Source organism: Rhinoraja longicauda, chromosome 3, assembly GCF_053455715.1.
Source record: "Rhinoraja longicauda isolate Sanriku21f chromosome 3, sRhiLon1.1, whole genome shotgun sequence".
NCBI classification, from domain to species: Eukaryota; Metazoa; Chordata; class Chondrichthyes; order Rajiformes; family Arhynchobatidae; genus Rhinoraja; species Rhinoraja longicauda.
In genome coordinates this window covers 5,416,126-5,430,611 of record NC_135955.1, presented here as the reverse complement: position 1 = coordinate 5,430,611, position 14,486 = coordinate 5,416,126, and the positions used below count along the sequence as shown (strand labels likewise).

Genomic DNA, 14,486 nt, shown 5'->3' with positions numbered 1-14,486 from the left:
ATTCCATACGACCAGCATCAGTATTCGTCCTCCATCTGTGCCGTCATCTCCCCCTCCTTCCTCTCAATGCTTCAGCAAGATCAGTGTCCCGACCAGAAACGTCACCTATCCATGTTCTCCAGAGATGCTGCCTGACCCGCTGAGTTACTCCAGCACTCTGTGAAACGTCACCTATCCACGTTCCCCAGAGATGCTGCATGACCCGCTGAGTTACTCCGGCACTCTGAAACTTCACCTATCCATGTACTCCAGAGATGCTGCCTGACCCGCTGAGTTACTCCAGCACTCTGTGAAATGTCACCTATCCATGTTCTCCAGAGATGCTGCCTGACCCGCTGAGTTACTTCAGCACTCTGTGAAACGTCACCTATCCATGTTCTCCAGAGATGCTGCCTGGCCCGCTAAGTTACTCCAGCACTCTGTGAAACGTCACCTATCCATGTTCTCCAGAGATGCTGCCTGGCCCGCTAAGTTACTCCAGCATTTTGTGTCTATCAGTGATTTTTGTTTTGTGTGCACCGTTGCTCATTTAATCTAATTCAACAATGTCAACTCTGAACGAATTACAGATGGTTCTTTATTTCGTCATGGACGTGCTTCAGGATTATCCTGGTTTACCCGGTCTTTTCGTAGCCTGCCTGTTCAGTGGAGCTCTCAGGTACGTTGATATAAACAAAATGCTTATGAATTAATGGGAGTGATATTGCAACAGCAGAGTCTCCAGACTTGTGGAACCTCGATTGTAATCTTAATCAACCTTGGCATTTTCATCGTACGGCCTTGGTTTTAGTGTGTATAGTGCATTGTGTCTGCCCATCTCAGTCAAGAAGCCAAGAAAACAATGAGCCACGGATCCCGAACTCCCTTAGTTGTCTGATGCTGTGAGGGAATTCTTCAAATGATTTTCTAAAAGCTGTTGATGAAGTAATTTGGTCAATGGGCAACACGTAAACTGGCGTGAACTCTGCAATCCCTTCACTCACTTCAGTTACATCGCATCTGGTCTTTGTGTTCAGTTCTGGTCATTGTGCTATAGTTAGTCTGCCAATAAACTGGAAAGGGTGTAGAGAAGATTTACATGAATGTTGCCAGGACTCGAGGGCCTGAACTATAGGGAGATATTGGGCAGGCTAGGACCTTTAGACGCAGGTGGCTGTGAAGTGATGTTATAGAGATACATGGGATGAATGCACGATATCTTTTCCCACGGGAAGGGGAATCAAGATCTAGGCGACATAGGTTTAAGATGGGAGGGGAAAGATTTAATAGAAACTTGAGGGTCAACTATTTCACATGGAGCACCTTGATGGTAGGTAAATGGAACAAACTGCCAGAGAAAATAGTTGAGGCAGGTGCAATAACTAAATTTTAGACATTTGGAAAGGTACATGGAGAGGAAAGGTTTGAGGTATCTAGGCCATTGTGGGCACATTGACACACACGAGTTAGTACGTTTCCATGCTCTATGACCCTGACTCTATCGAGATCTCCAACTTCCATAGTCCTTAATGCTCTTACAATAAAATCTACCTTTGTGGTTTGGTGTAGAATAGTATTTAATGTACAGGACTGGCAGCCAACTGATCCCAAGTGAAGGGTTCAAATCCACCTTTGGCATCTGGAGAATTTAAATTCCACTTAATAAATAATCCCTGGAGTTTAAAACATTAATTTACAAATCTATTAAATAACATTTACAATAGACAATAGACAATAGGTGCAGGAGTAGGCCATTCGGCCCTTCGAGCCAGCACCGCCATTCAATGTGATCATGGCTGATCATTCTCAATCAGTACCCCGTTCCTGCTTTCTCCCCATACCCCCTGACTCCGCTATCCTTAAGAGCTCTATCTAGCTCTCTCTTGAATGAATTCAGGGAATTGGCCTCCACTGCCCTCTGAGGCAGAGAATTCCACAGATTCACAACTCTCTGACTAAAAAAGTTTTTCCTCATCTCTGTTCTAAATGGCCTACCCCTTATTCTTAAACTGTGGCCCCTGGTTCTGGACTCCCCCAACATTGGGAACATGTTTCCTGCCTCTAACATGTCCAACCCCTATTGATTCAGGATCTATAGATTCAGGATCAGTTCCTGTGGATTGGAGGGTAGCTAATGTTATCCCACTTTTTAAGAAAGAAGGGAGAGAGAAAACGGGAATTTATAGACCAGTTAGTCTGACATCAGTGGTGGGGAAGATGCTGGAGTCAATTATAAAAGACGTAATTGCGGAGCATTTGGAGAGCAGTAACAGGATCGTTCCGAGTCACCATTGAGTTAGGATGGGGGAATCATGCTTGACTAATCTTCTGGAATTTTTTGAGGATGTAACTAGGAAAATTGACAGGGCAGAGCCGGTGGATGTGGTGTACCTCGACTTTCAGAAAGCCTTTGACAAGCTCCCACATTGGAGATTAGTGGGCAAACTTAGAGCACATGGTATTGGAGGTAGGGTACTGACATGGATAGAAAATTGGTTGACAGACAAAGCAAAGAGTGGGGATAAATGGGTCCCTTTCAGAATGGCAGGCAGTGACTAGTGGGGTACCGCAAGGCTCTGTGCTGGGACTGCAGCTATTTACAATATACATCAATGACTTGGATGAAGGGATTAAAAGTAAAATTAGCACATTTGCAGATGATACAAAGCTGGGTGGTAGTGTGAACTGTGAGGAAGATGCTATGAGGTTGCAGGGTGACTTGGACAGGTTGTGTGAGTGGGCGGATGCATGGCAGATGCAGTTTAATGTGGATGTGTGAGGTTATCCACTTTGGTGCTGGGCGGCACGGACTTGGTGGGCCGAAAAGGCCTGTTTCCGGCTGTATATATATGATATGATAATAGGAAGGCAGATTATTATCTGAATGGTGTCAAGTTAGGAACAGGGGACGTACAACGAGATCTGGGTGTCCTAGTGCATCAGTCACTGAAATGAAGCATGCAGGTACAGCAGGCAGTGAAGAAAGCCAATGGAATGTTGTCCTTCATAACAAGAGGAGTTGAGTATAGGAGCAAAGAGGTCCTTCTGCAGTTGTACAGGGCCCGAGTGAGACCGCACCTGGAATACTGTGTGCAGTGAGGAAGGATATTCTTACTATTGAGGGCGTGCAGCTTAGGTTTACTAGGTTAATTCCAGGAATGGCGGGACTGTCATATGTTGAAAGACTGGAGCGACTAGGCTTGTATACACTGGAATTTAGAAGGATGAGAGGGGATCTTATCGGAACATATAAGATTATTAAGGGGTTGGACACGTTAGAGGCAGGAAACATGTTCCTAATGTTGTGGGAGTCCAGAACCAGGGGCCACAGTTTAAGAATAAGGGGCAGGCCATTTAGAACGGAGATGAAGAAAAACGTTTTCAGTCAGAGAGTTGTAAATCTGTGGAATTCTCTGCCTCAGAAGGCAGTGGAGGCCAATTCTCTGAATGCATTCAAGAGAGAGCTAGATAGAGCTCTTAAGGATAGCGGAGTCAGGGGGTATGGGGAGAAGGCAAGAACGGGGTACTGATTGAGAATGATCAGCCATGATCACATTGAATGGCGGTGCTGGCTCGAAGGGCCGAATGGCCTACTCCTGCACCTATTGTCTAATCTCAGTAACAATAACCACAGCAATGATGGATTGTCATAAATAGCTGACGCAAGTATCTTTGAGCGAGTGAAATCTACCTTTCGTTACCATGTGCATAAATCCTGACAGTACCACTCTCCACCACTTCTCAAAATGTGTTGATTCTTAACTGCTTTCTCAGTTATTGGACAGTTTAATTTAGAGATATAGCGCGGAAACAGGCCCATTGGATCCGTGGCGACCAGCGGCCCCCGCATATTAACACTGTCCTACACACACTAAGAACATTTTTTACATTTACCAAGCCAATTTACCTACATACCTGTACGTCTGTGGAGTGTGGAAATCGAAGATCTCGGAGAAAACTCACGAGGAGAACGTACAGACTCCGTACAGTCAGCACCCGTAGTCGGGATCGATTCTGGGTCTCCGGCGCTGTAAAGGAAGCAGATGACACAAAGCTGGGTGGCAGTGAGGAGGATGCTGTGAGGATGCAGGGTGACTTGGCCAGGTTGGGTGAGTGGGCAGATGCATGGCAGATACAGTTTAATGTGGATAAATGTGAGGTTATCCTCTTTGGTGGCTTGAACAGGAAAGCAGATTATTATCTGAATGGGGTCAAGTTAGGAAAAGGGGAAGTACAATGAGGTCTGGGTGTCCTTGTACATCAGTCACTGAAAGGAAGCATGCAGATACAGCAGGCAGTGAAGAAAGCCAATGGAATGTTGGCCTTCATAACAAGAGGAGTTGAGTATAGTAGCAAATCTGCTGGCTCGATTTGTACAGGGCTCTGGTGAGACCACACCTGGAGTATTGTGTGCAGTTTTGGTCTCCAAATTTGAGGAAAGACATTCTTGCTATTGAGGAAGTGCAGCGTAGGTTCACCAGGTTAATTCCCAGGATGGCTGGACCTATCATATGTTGAAAGAATGGAGTGACTGGGCTTGTGTTCACTGGAATATGGAAGGATGAGAGGGGATCGTATTGAAACATATAAGATTATTAAGGGATTGGACACGCTAGAGGCAGGAAGCATGTTCCCGATGTTGGGGGAAGTCCAGAACCAGGGGCCACAGTTTAAGAATAAGGGGTAGGCCATTTAGAACAGAGATGAGGAAAAATGTTTTCACCCAGAGAGTTGTGAATCTGTGGATTTCTCTGCCTCAGAATGCAGTGGAGGCCGATTCTCTGGATGCTTTCAAGAGAGTTAGATAGAACTCCGAAAGGTAGTGGAGTCAAGGGATATGGGGAGAAGACATGAACGGGGTACTGATTGTGGATGATCAGCCATGATCACAGTTCTAGAAATCCCTGTAAAGCGTCTTTGAGTGTTTGAAAAGCGCTATATAAATGTAATGCATTATTATTATTATTATTATTAAATGGCGGTGCTGGCCCGAAGGGCCGAATGGCTACTCCTGCACCTATTGTCTATAACTCTACTGCTAGCACACTGCTTGACGATAGGCTTATAGGATTATAATATTAATTTTATGCCCCATCCTGCTAATGAAATTGCTCTGTGACTGCAAGTGCTTTGACTGTAGTATCTCTGTACTTCCATCCTTTGAAGGAAAGATTTTTGGCATTGCTTTTGAATGGTTTATCCATAATTTGTTGATTATGTTGCCTTGCTCAGCAATTGCATGTTTTTGCATTGCTCTTTTCTGTCAGACTATTCATTTAAGAATACCATCATTGAACTGGAGACACTGGGGAACTGCAGATGCTGCAATCATGCGTGAAACAAAGTGCTGCAGTAACTCAGCGAATCAGGCAATAATCTGAAGGAATGTCACTTATCCATTCTCTCCATAGATACTGCCTGACCTTCTGAGTTAGTCCAGCATTCTATTTGAGTCATTAAACCGCACAGACACAGAAACGGTCTTGTCCGTGCTGACGGTCATACCTGTCTATGCTGATTCCATTTCCTTGCATTAGGCCCGTATTCCATTATGCCTCCTGTTTTAGGAGGGTATGTGCCTTAAATCCAAAATAGCTTGTGTAGTCACGTGATCTGTCTTAAACAGTGAAACTTTGGAAAGGAAGAAAGCTGTTAGGATAGCTGAGATGATGCCTACCCTGTCTGGGCATCTGTTGACCAAAAAATCATAAAACAGCAATCAACATGGAAATTACATTGATTGCCCCTGCACTTTTTGGAATCCTCTGATAGCTAACTTGCTCAGAAACAGAATTTCAAGCCATAGTCATGACAAGTTTGAAGTATTTGTGCAACCTAAACAGGAGATTGATGCCAATTTCACAGCAGGATTTTATTTCTGAAATTAAATGTGTTCATACATAATTCAAAGTGCTGGAGTAACTCAGCAGGTCGGGTAGCATCTCTGGAGAACATGGATAAGTGCCGTTTTGGATCGGAACCCTTCAGATTCAGAACGCAAAACATCACCTATCCTTGTTCTCCAAAGATGCTGCCTGACCTGCCGAAGTACTTCAGCTCTTTGTGTCATTTTTGGAAACCAGCATCTGCACTTGCTTGTCTCTCCGGGCATAATGGTTGTCGTTAATTGTCTAATGTGCTGTTTCTAGTATTTGCACATTTCGTTAAGATGGATGAAGCTTGCTCAGTGGAAGCCATGTCACCAAAAGCTCTCATTGACGCTGAATTACTACTTGCCCCCTCAGCACTATATCATCTGCATTCAATTCACTGGCTGCTGTCACTATGGCCGACCTTATTAAACCTCACTACCCGCACATGACTGAGAGTCGCGCCACGCTGATATCCAAGAGTCTCGGTAAGTACTGGTGAGAGATAATGATGTTCTGTAATCAGCCTGAAGAAGAGTCTCGACCTGAAACATCACCTGTCCATGTTCTTCAGAGATACTACCTGAGCTGCTGTTACTCCAGCACTTTGTGTCCTTTTGTGTAATCAGACCACTTTTTATCGGAAGACCCCATGGTACTACACAGATGTGTGCTACCAGACTATATGTAGCTGATGGCACATAGATATGATGAGGGCATAAGGCTTGATCAAAGAATTTTAAAAGGAGGATAGGCCTGGAGATGGAATTTCAGGACTTAGCATCTTGGCGGATAATTGTTCAACAAATAAAGTGCAGTTTGTCATAGGGCCAAGTATGATAGGTGAAGCTGGATTGAAAATCTTGCAGCATCACAGACACATGGGCTCTGACGGCACACAAGAACAAATTGTGTATAAATTACACAATTTCAAAAAAAGATGAAAAGTGAAGAAAAAAACAGTGAACGAGCACAAGACCAGAACTGGTCGAGCTGCTGCCTTACGGCACCAGAGCCCCGGGTTCCATCCTTATCTCTGGTGCTGTCCTTGAGGAGTTTGCGCGTTCTCCCTGTGACCGTGTCGGTTTTCGTCGGGTGCTCCGGTTACCTCCCACGTCCTAAAGGAGTGCTGCTTTGTCGGTTAATTGGCCCTCTGTAAATTGGCTCTAGTGTGCAGGGAGTAGATCAGAAAGTGGGATAACATCGAACTAGTGTGAACGGGTGATCACTTGGTGTGCTGAAGAGTCTGTTTTCATGCTGTATCTATAGACTTTAGAGATACAGCGTGGAACCACGCCCTTTGGCCCACTGAGTCTGCGTCGATCAGCGATAACCCCATGCACTAGCACTATCCCACACACTGGAGACAAGGGACAGAAGTCATTTAACCTACAAACCTGTACCTCTTTAGAGTGTGGGAGGAAACTGGAAAACCCACGCCGGAAAACGTCACCGGGAGAGCGTACAAACTGTACAGAAAGCACCTGCGGTCAGGATCAAACCTGGGTGTCTGCCGCTGGAAGGCAGCAATTCTACTGCTGCGCCACCTGTCTCCTAAACTAAACATTTAAAATTGGAGGTTCAGATGTCTCAAGTTTACGTGGCTGGAGGAGGTTGCAGAGAGAGATTGGAGAAAAGGGTGAGAATTGTAAATGAGGTGATGTGCACCATAGTTCTGCAAGCACATTGGTGTGTTGTGTAAGCAAGACCCAGAAGAATTGAAATAAGTGCAGCAGTGATCAGAGTTGGCTAATCTCAAAAATGTTTGAAGTGAGTATAGTATTGCAGTTGTCAGTCCACTGGCAGTCAGGACTTGGAAAAACTAGTATAACTCCATGGTGGCGCAGCAGTAGAGCTGTTGCCATACAGCGAATGCAGCACGGGAGACCCGGGTTTGATCCCGACTAGGGGTGCTGTCTGTACGTTCTCCCCGTGAACGCGTGGGTTATCGCTGAGATCATTGGTTTCCTCCCACACTCCAAAGACGTACAAGTTTGTAGGTTTATTGGCTTGGTCTAAATGTAAAATTGCCCTTAGTGTGTGTAGGCTTTTGTTAATATGTGGTGTTCACTAGTCTGTGTCGGTGGGCCGAAGGGCCTGTTTCCGTGCTGTATCTGTATCTGTCTCTAAACTAAACTTATCTTGCATCCAATTCCATCTTGTGCATTTCAAAATATTTGAGCGCTAAATCTGGCTTAATTACTTTTTAATCAGCCTCTGCTTCATGACATACTTCATTTGCTCCAATTAATCTCGTCTTGGAATGCTGCTGAGTAACGGCAGTGGTAAATCCTCTTCACCTCCCGTGACCGATTTATAAGCCTTCAAGGCACCAAGAACCATTGTCTGTAGATTGGAAAGACATGCAAGAGACTTAAGAGAAAGAGACTTGACATTTTCTTTCAAACCTCCACTGCCTTTTATGAAAGCAATGAAATGTTGAACAATCACTGCCTTGTGTAAACAACACTATTTCAATCACATCACAGGGTTGTAACCGGGAATGGGGCTGCCTATTTACACAGCAAATTCCCACAGTCTGGAATTTCAATGTAATAATCGTATATTAGTGGAGCCTACTTGAAAAAAATGGTTATTTATTCTTGTAAGGTACATCAAGATACAGAGAAACGCTTTAGTTTGCATGCTATTCAGGTAAATCATAGCGCACATGATTACAACAGTAATTGGGCCATTCAACCCATCAGATCCATTCCAATGTGAATTTTCCTCGCCCATTTAAGGTTCCCCGCGATTCCCATCTGAGTGATACAACTTCGACCCAACTCGTCCATTGCGACCAAGATGCCCCATTTAAGCTCGCCCCATTTATCCACGCCTTGTCCATGTCCTTCTAAACATTTCCTATCCATGGATCTCTTCAAATGTCTTTTAAAAGTTGTTATTGTACTTGCCTCAACTATGCCAGGCAGCTTGTTCCATATACCGACTTCCCTCAGAGTGGTAAAAGTTGCTTCTTGTGTTCGTATCACTTTTTCCTCTCACTTTAAACCTATGCTCTCGAGTTCTTGATTCCCTTACCCTAGGAAAAAGACTATTTCTTGCACATTTCCCTCATGATTTTATACACCTCTACAATCCTCTCAGCCTCCTATGCTGCAAGGAATAAAGTCTTAGCCTGCCCAACCTCTCCCTAGAGCTCGAGTCCTGGCAACATCCTTGTAAATTTTCTCTGCACTCTTTCCATCGTAATGGCATCTTTCCCACACCAGGGTGAACAATACTGAACACAATACTTCTGTCGAAGGGTCCTGACCCGAAATGTCACCTGTCCATTCCCTCCATGGATGCTGCCTGATCCGCTGAGTTCCTCCTGCACTCTCTGTTTTGTACAATACTCCCAAGTCATTATATGGTATCTTTCCTGTTTGCTCAAACTTTCCCTCGGGGTTAGAATTCTGTATTCCTACTGAACCCTGTGCGGAGATTCTTTTTTTGCCTTTTGGGCTATTTTATTTGCAGCTTCCAACCAGTTAATGTTCCTGTGTCTTTACAGCCCTAGGCTATGGATTGCTCTGCCTCGGGATGGCATACATCGCATCCCTGTTGGGCTCAGTGCTACAGGTGTTGTATGAAAGGACTCCATTTTAAGCTATTTTCATGGTCTCTGAATGCTGAGCTTGTCTAATGTGCCCATCCTTGTTCAACCCTAGGCGGCTTTGAGTATATTTGGGATGATTGGTGGCCCTCTACTTGGCATCTTCTGCCTGGGAATGTTTTTCCCGATGGCTAATTCTGTGGTGAGTGTTTAATATGGCTTTCAAAGACATGGGTTTATCAGCTAATCATTAATTGGCTTAGTATCGTCCCATTAAAGAATGTTGATGGAAGGTTGAATTCTGTTGAAAAGTCGTCGACCTTAAATATTAACCATTTTCTTTGTTTTGACAAATGCTGCCTGACCTGCTGAGTATTCCAAGCATTTTGAGATAAGAGAGGTTCTAATGGGGCAAAGAGTGTCCAATGATCAGAGATAACGGATCCAACGGTAAAAGGTCATGTAGAATGTTAGTTCATAAGACAAAGGTGTAGAAATAGGCCATTCAGCCCATCGAGACTGCTCAGCAATTCAATCATGGCTGATCTTTTTCCCCCACCCCATCAATCCCATTCTCCTGCCTTCTCCCCATAACCTTTGACACCCTTACTAATCAAGAACCTATTAATCTCTACTTTGGACACTATTTGTTTTGCAGAATGGTAATGATCTACAAGGATGGCGCTCCCAAAAGGAGTTAGATAGATGCAAGGGTTGCAGGGAAAGATCGGGAGAATAGATTGCTTTTGACATAATGTAGGTGTAGTATGGATCTAAATGTAGATGGGTTGCTTGGTACGTTTGCAGATGATACCAAAATCGGTGGAATTGCAGTCACTGAGGGAGGCTGTCATAGCACATATTGGGATATAGTTCAGCTACAGAAGTAGTAGCATGGCAGACGAACTTTAATCTGAACATTCAGTTTTTCGGTTTAGTTGCGGAAACAGGCCCTTCGGCCCACCATGTCTTCACTGACCAGCGATCCCCGCACATTAACACGATCCTACACACACTAGGGACCATTTACACTGATACTAAGCCAATTAACCTACAACCTGTACATCTTTGGAGTATGGGCGAATACTGAAAATCTGGGAGAAAACCCACGCAGTCATGGGGTGAACGTACAGACAGCACCCGTAGTCGGGATGGAACCCGGGTCTCCGGCGTTGCAAGAGCTGTAAGGCAGCAACTCTACCGCTGCACCACTGCCGCCCATGTGGGGTGTTGCACTTTGGGAGGTTGGATGTACAGGGAAAGTATACAGTAATGACAAGACACTTAACAGCATTGATGTACCAAGGGATCTTAGGATCCCAAACCATAGCTCCTGAAAGTTGCAATGCAAGTAGAAAAAAGTGGCTTAATAAAATTAGGCATATGCAGAGAATGGAGGCACATGCAGGCAGACGAGAGTAGTTTAACTTCGCATCATGTTTGGCACAGATATCGTGGGCTCAAGGGTTTGTTCCTGTTCCATTCTATGAATGGCCACATCTGTGGTTATGTTACTGAATGAACAGTAATTCAAATCCCACCACACAGGTCAAGAGTTTTAACTTGTTTGAAGTCGTGCAATAAAGAGCTAGAACTAGTGAAGCTCTCAGTGTCTTCCTAGTCCGTCTGATTCACATCTCTTTGGGGAAGGAATCCAGTGTCCTTCACCATTCAGGCTTCAATATGACTGATCACATACGCAAAAGACAGGAACTCCAAGTAAACTGGCAACACCTCCAGTCCAGGCAATTGCAGGCGATATCTGGGAATATTTTTTATAAAGTATAATGTTCAAGTCAACTTTAATTTACGTGTGTTCTCCACAATGGCCGCCTTTGCTAATCTTTTGCTTCTTATAGGGTGCAATCTCAGGTTTGGTGGTTGGCTTGGTGATGGTGTTTTGGATAGGAATCTGCAGCATTATTTCTCGACAAGCACATTTTGCGCTCGTAAACACTACCAGCATTGAAAACATCACCCTCTCCCTGGCAACCACCGTCATGGCAACAGCTAACCCAACAAGCGTGGCAGCATGTGCAGGGTACGTGTGAACCCACACGTTTCACAATGGTGGGGGAGTCTTTACAATCTGAATAACTTTGTTGATCTTGCATTTCCCAGCGTAATGCTTCCTCTGTTCTGCAGTCCCACAGGGCTGAAGAAGTTCTATTCTCTCTCATATATATGGTACAGTGGATACAGTGCAGCCATCGTAGTTGTCGTGGGACTGCTGGTCAGTTTCCTAACAGGTAAAAGTATAAGATTGCTCAAAACAAAATGGTCAATTTCGAGTCTTCTTTCTAAGGCTAGTAAACTGTAGAGTGTGAGTTCAGATCACATCCTTCCTTGTCAGTGCATTAGGATTCAATTTAATTCCCAATTAAAATAGTTTTGATTATTATTGTCACGTGTACCGAAGTACAGTGAAAAGCTTTTTGATGCGTGCTATTCAGTCAGCGAAACGACTATACGCGATTGCTATCAAGCTGTCCACAGTGTACTGATACAGGATAAAGGGTATAACATTCTGTGCAAGATGAAATGTAATTAAAGATAGTTCTGAAGGTCTCCCAGTGAGGTAGATAAGAGGTCAGGGCCGCACTCTAGCTGGTGAGAGGACTATTCAGTTGCCGGATGACAGCTAGGAAGAAGCTGTCACTGAATCTGGAGGTATGAGTTTTGCAAAGTTATGTACCTCTTGCTGGATGGAAGTGGGAGTGACTGTGGTGAGACTGGTGCTTGATTATGTTGGTGGCCTTTCGTAAAGTGAAGATGGAGTTAATGGAAGGGAGGTTTGTTTGCATGATAGGCCATGTTAGCTTCAAACCTCTGCAATACCTTTTGCAAGAGTCTCATCCTGAAACATCAACCGTCCTTGTGTCTTTGCATGCTGCCTGCCCTGCTGAATTTCTTCAGCAATTTGTTTTTTCTTTCAAGATTACACCGTCTGCCTTTGCTCGTGGCTACAAAAATAATACTGATACTATCAAGGCCATCTCTTTTGTTTACAGTACACTCTGCATATATAAATATCCCCTATAATTTAAAGCCGCTAATATATACGAGTAAACAAGCTGATATGCCTGGAAGGGCAATGACAGCAGCTAGCAAATAACCTCCAGTCAAACTTGCAAACAGTGAGCCTAGTTGAGTTTAGAGATACAGCGCAGAAACTGGCCCTTTGGCCCACTGAGTCCACGCCAATCAGCGATCGCCCCGTACATGAACTCTATCCTACATACTTGGGCCAATTATTTTTTTTTACCAAAGCCAATTAACTGACAAACCTGCATTTCTTTGCAATGTGGGAGGAAACCTGAGCACCTGGACAAAACCCACATAGGTCACGGAGAAGTACAAACTTCGTACAGACAGCACCTGTAGGCAGGATCGAATCCGGGTCTCTGACGCTGTCATGGCAGCAACTAACTCTGCCATTGTGCCACCCCTGAAATCACAATATGGGCCTGAATAAACAAAGACCGCTCTTTATTGGAACTGGGTGCAAGAAGGAACCATGTGACACTGGAACCAATCAGTTTACAGTGGTGTGTGTGTTCCTCCTTTCAGCTGAAAAGGTGCAGCAGAAATTCGCACGGATTTGTCCGTGACTTGAAAGGTTAGGAGAGACTACATAGGCTGAGACTTTTTTCATGGAGCGTAGGAGGCTGAGGGGACAGGTTATAGACGCATAAAATCATGAGAGGGAAAGATAAGGTGACTGGTCAGTCTTTTTGCCATGGGTAAAGGAGTAGAACCAGAGGGTGTACATTTAAGGAGAGAGGGAAAAGATTTAAAGGGTAATTGAGACGGGTACATGGATAGGAATGGTTCAGAAGGATCTAGGCCATACAAGCACGTGGACTAAATCTGCTAGGTAACTGGTTCAGCACGGATGAGTTGAACTGAAGAGACTGTTTCTATGTTGTACAACTCCATGAATCTATTTCTCAAACGTTTCCATACAATAGAATCTCTATACTTGCATATTTTGGCATAGGTTAGCGCACTTGCATCTGTATCTAGATGCATGTGCGCACGCTTTTTTCAGGGTGTAACTTTGTACAGATCTAAATACATCATTGTCTATGTATTTTTTTAAATGGGTAACTTTAGGTCTCTTGATTGTGTTGCAGGTCCAATGAAAGGGGAAAATGTGAATCCTTCCACTGTGGTTCCTGTTCTCCGGTACTTGCTCTTCTTTTTGCCTGAAAGATACAAGGAAAAGCTGAGCTGTGGAGTCCGCTATCACCCAGCGGTAAGTGAAGAAAGTCGGGCATTCGACTAAAGAAATTGCAGACAATTGTGGACGCATCCCAAGCCATCATGCAAGCCAACCTCCCATTGACCCCATGTACACTTTGCGCTGCCTTGGCAAGGCCACCAGCATAACCAAGGATAAGTCACACGCTGGCCACTCCCACTTTTCCCCTCTCATTGGGCAAAAGGTATGAAAGTGTGAAAATGCACACCTCCAGATTCAGTCTATCCCACGAGAGAAGGGGGAGGAGTTGTATAGTTTTATAGCCGCAGGGAAAAAGGATCTCATGTGGCGTTCTGTGTTGCATCTTGGTGGAACCAGTCTGTTGCTGAAGGTTGACCAGTGTGTCATGGAGGGCGTGAACTGTATTGTCCAAGATGCTCCTCAGTTTGAGGAGCATCCTCCCCTCCAAGATCACCTCCAGTGAATCCAACTCCACCCCCACCTCCATTCTGGCCAGCTTTCCTGATGAGCTTGTTAATTCTGTTGGGGTCCACGGCCTTCGCCCTGCTGCCCCAGCACAGAAGTGACGAAGATGGCACTGGCCATCACCGATTGATAGAACATCGGCAGCATCTTCCTACAGATCGGAGATTTGAAAGAGCGGAGCTTCATCAGAAAGTACAGATGGCTCTGTCCCTTCTTTTTAGTGCCTTAGTGTTCCTGGACCAGTCCAGTTTAGTGTTCAGGTAAACTCCAAGGTACTTGTACTCCTTGGTAAACTGCACATCCACACACTTGATGGAGGCAGGGGACAGGTGTGTTCCTCTCCTCCAAAATTCCACTACTAACTCCTTAGTCTTGTCGGTGTTGAGCT

At 44.7% G+C, this 14,486-nt stretch overlaps 1 protein-coding gene across 1 annotated transcript in view; it reads left to right on the top strand.

The window, feature by feature from the left end:
* slc5a6a (solute carrier family 5 member 6a) overlaps positions 1-14,486 on the top strand; it is a 54,750-nt gene that overhangs the window by 28,920 nt on the left and 11,344 nt on the right. The window contains exons 9-15 of the mRNA XM_078431262.1: positions 570-658; positions 6,225-6,337; positions 9,367-9,434; positions 9,524-9,610; positions 11,268-11,449; positions 11,554-11,657; positions 13,545-13,666. Of these exons, the coding sequence (XP_078287388.1) occupies positions 570-658; positions 6,225-6,337; positions 9,367-9,434; positions 9,524-9,610; positions 11,268-11,449; positions 11,554-11,657; positions 13,545-13,666 (765 nt within the window). The remainder of the gene's footprint in view (positions 1-569; positions 659-6,224; positions 6,338-9,366; positions 9,435-9,523; positions 9,611-11,267; positions 11,450-11,553; positions 11,658-13,544; positions 13,667-14,486) is intronic.